General features: G+C 33.7%; 1 protein-coding gene across 1 annotated transcript; it reads left to right on the top strand.

The window, feature by feature from the left end:
- Positions 1-658: 658 nt before the first annotated feature.
- On the top strand, positions 659-1,207 carry HELRODRAFT_168447 (hypothetical protein; the record flags this gene model as incomplete). Its single annotated transcript, XM_009014308.1, has 2 exons — positions 659-1,062; positions 1,117-1,207. 2 exons carry the CDS (start codon positions 659-661, stop codon positions 1,205-1,207), a joined length of 495 nt encoding a protein of 164 aa, XP_009012556.1.
- Between the last annotated feature and the right edge of the window lie 468 nt (positions 1,208-1,675).

The raw sequence follows: 1,675 nt of genomic DNA on the forward strand, positions 1-1,675 counted from the left end.
TGTGCAGTACTGGATTATTCTTGCTGTTTGAAAAGAGTGTTTATACTATGTTACCTTATATTATGGTGCTCCTTAGCTTTACTGATGAATTGTTTTTATAGAAATTTGTGGTTGTGCTGTCTGATTGTATGTGTCGGTGTGTGAGTGGTTTTTTATTAATACTTATATGCGTGTGTGTGTGTGTGTGTGATAAACATTACAAAATGTGATTATGGCTGTATACAGTTGTTATATTGTTGATGATTTACACTGTTGTTTATCATTTTTTTGTTGGCTTGTGCCTATAAAAGGATTAGACATGTTTTGAGTTGGTTTTATTTGGTTTTCAGTCCGGCTGATGATTTATTTCTCTGTTTTTTATTTATTTTTTTATTAGGTTTGTTTTTATCATTTGAGATTTCATGGTTCTTAAATGGTAATACAAAGTTATTGGTCGTTTGTTAGTTGATCGATCGGTAAGAAAATATGCTAAGGTATCTATCTATCTCATGTGGATTAATTAATATAAATTTTAATCTATAAATTATTGAATGTATTTTTCTGGTTTGTAAATTGCTATATAAAACGTTACAAAATTTAACTCCTGTTATAAATAAAAATGCAACCACCAACCACCACCACCACACTGAAAAGTGGCAGATATGCAGGTTTGATGATAATGGCCTCGCTAAACTTGAAACCGGACAACATGATGAATGGCAACGTGAACCACCACGCAACGAACCACTTGGACAGCTTCTCGCTGACGGCTGCTAACGAAGAAGCCAAGAAAAAGCAGGATGAGGGCTTCAGCGTGGAGGACCAGAAACGTAGAGATGACATTCTAACTCGCATGAACACCATGAGGAAAGAGGGCAACCTCTGTGATGCCATCCTTGATGTCAAAGGTCAAAGTTTATCGGTTCACAGGGTCGTTTTGGCATCTTCGTGCACATTTTTCTATGAGATGTTTTCACTCTCTGAGTCTCGCAACAAGCGCGTCGACACGAAGGAACCATTCGTTCTGGAGGGCATGGATTTTGAAAGTGTCGAAAGGATTGTCAACTATTTCTACACGTCAAAGTTAGTTCTTTTTTTTTAATAAATTCCAACTTTCTGGTCGTCTTTTAATCATAGTGCTTTTATCACTGACATGAACATGTCCACTACCATTACATTTTTTTGTCCTCTCGATTTAATTTTTGAAAATTTAATAACTCATACTTGATTATCATGATGAGTTGTTATGGTGATAATTGGTGATGATGTTGATTGTAGAATAAAGATGCTGACAATGATTAAAAAGATAAGATATTATTGTATGTTACCATTGTTATAATTAGCCTAATTCAACAAAATCAGAAAGCAAATTGAATAAGATTTTTGATCAATTGCTGGCACAATGCAACTTAGTCTGCATGTAAATAGCAGGAAATTTGGTTATGTTTGCAATTACACAAACCAGCCTGCATTTTATATTTCTTTTTATGATCTATGTTCTCCATGGAAGTTAATTGATTGTATATCATAAAATGTTGCTTAGCTAAAAAATTGATTGAATTTTCCCTTGTTATCTCTTTATGAGGCGTTTTTTGTTTTGTTGTTTGATTTGGCTAATTATTATGCTCCATTAAACAATGAAAGAATGTTTTACATGTATAAAATATCTACACAATGTTTGTCCCTGCTGATTTCA

The sequence above is a fragment of the Helobdella robusta genome (assembly GCF_000326865.2).
Source record: "Helobdella robusta unplaced genomic scaffold HELROscaffold_13, whole genome shotgun sequence".
Lineage (NCBI taxonomy): Eukaryota > Metazoa > Annelida > Clitellata > Rhynchobdellida > Glossiphoniidae > Helobdella > Helobdella robusta.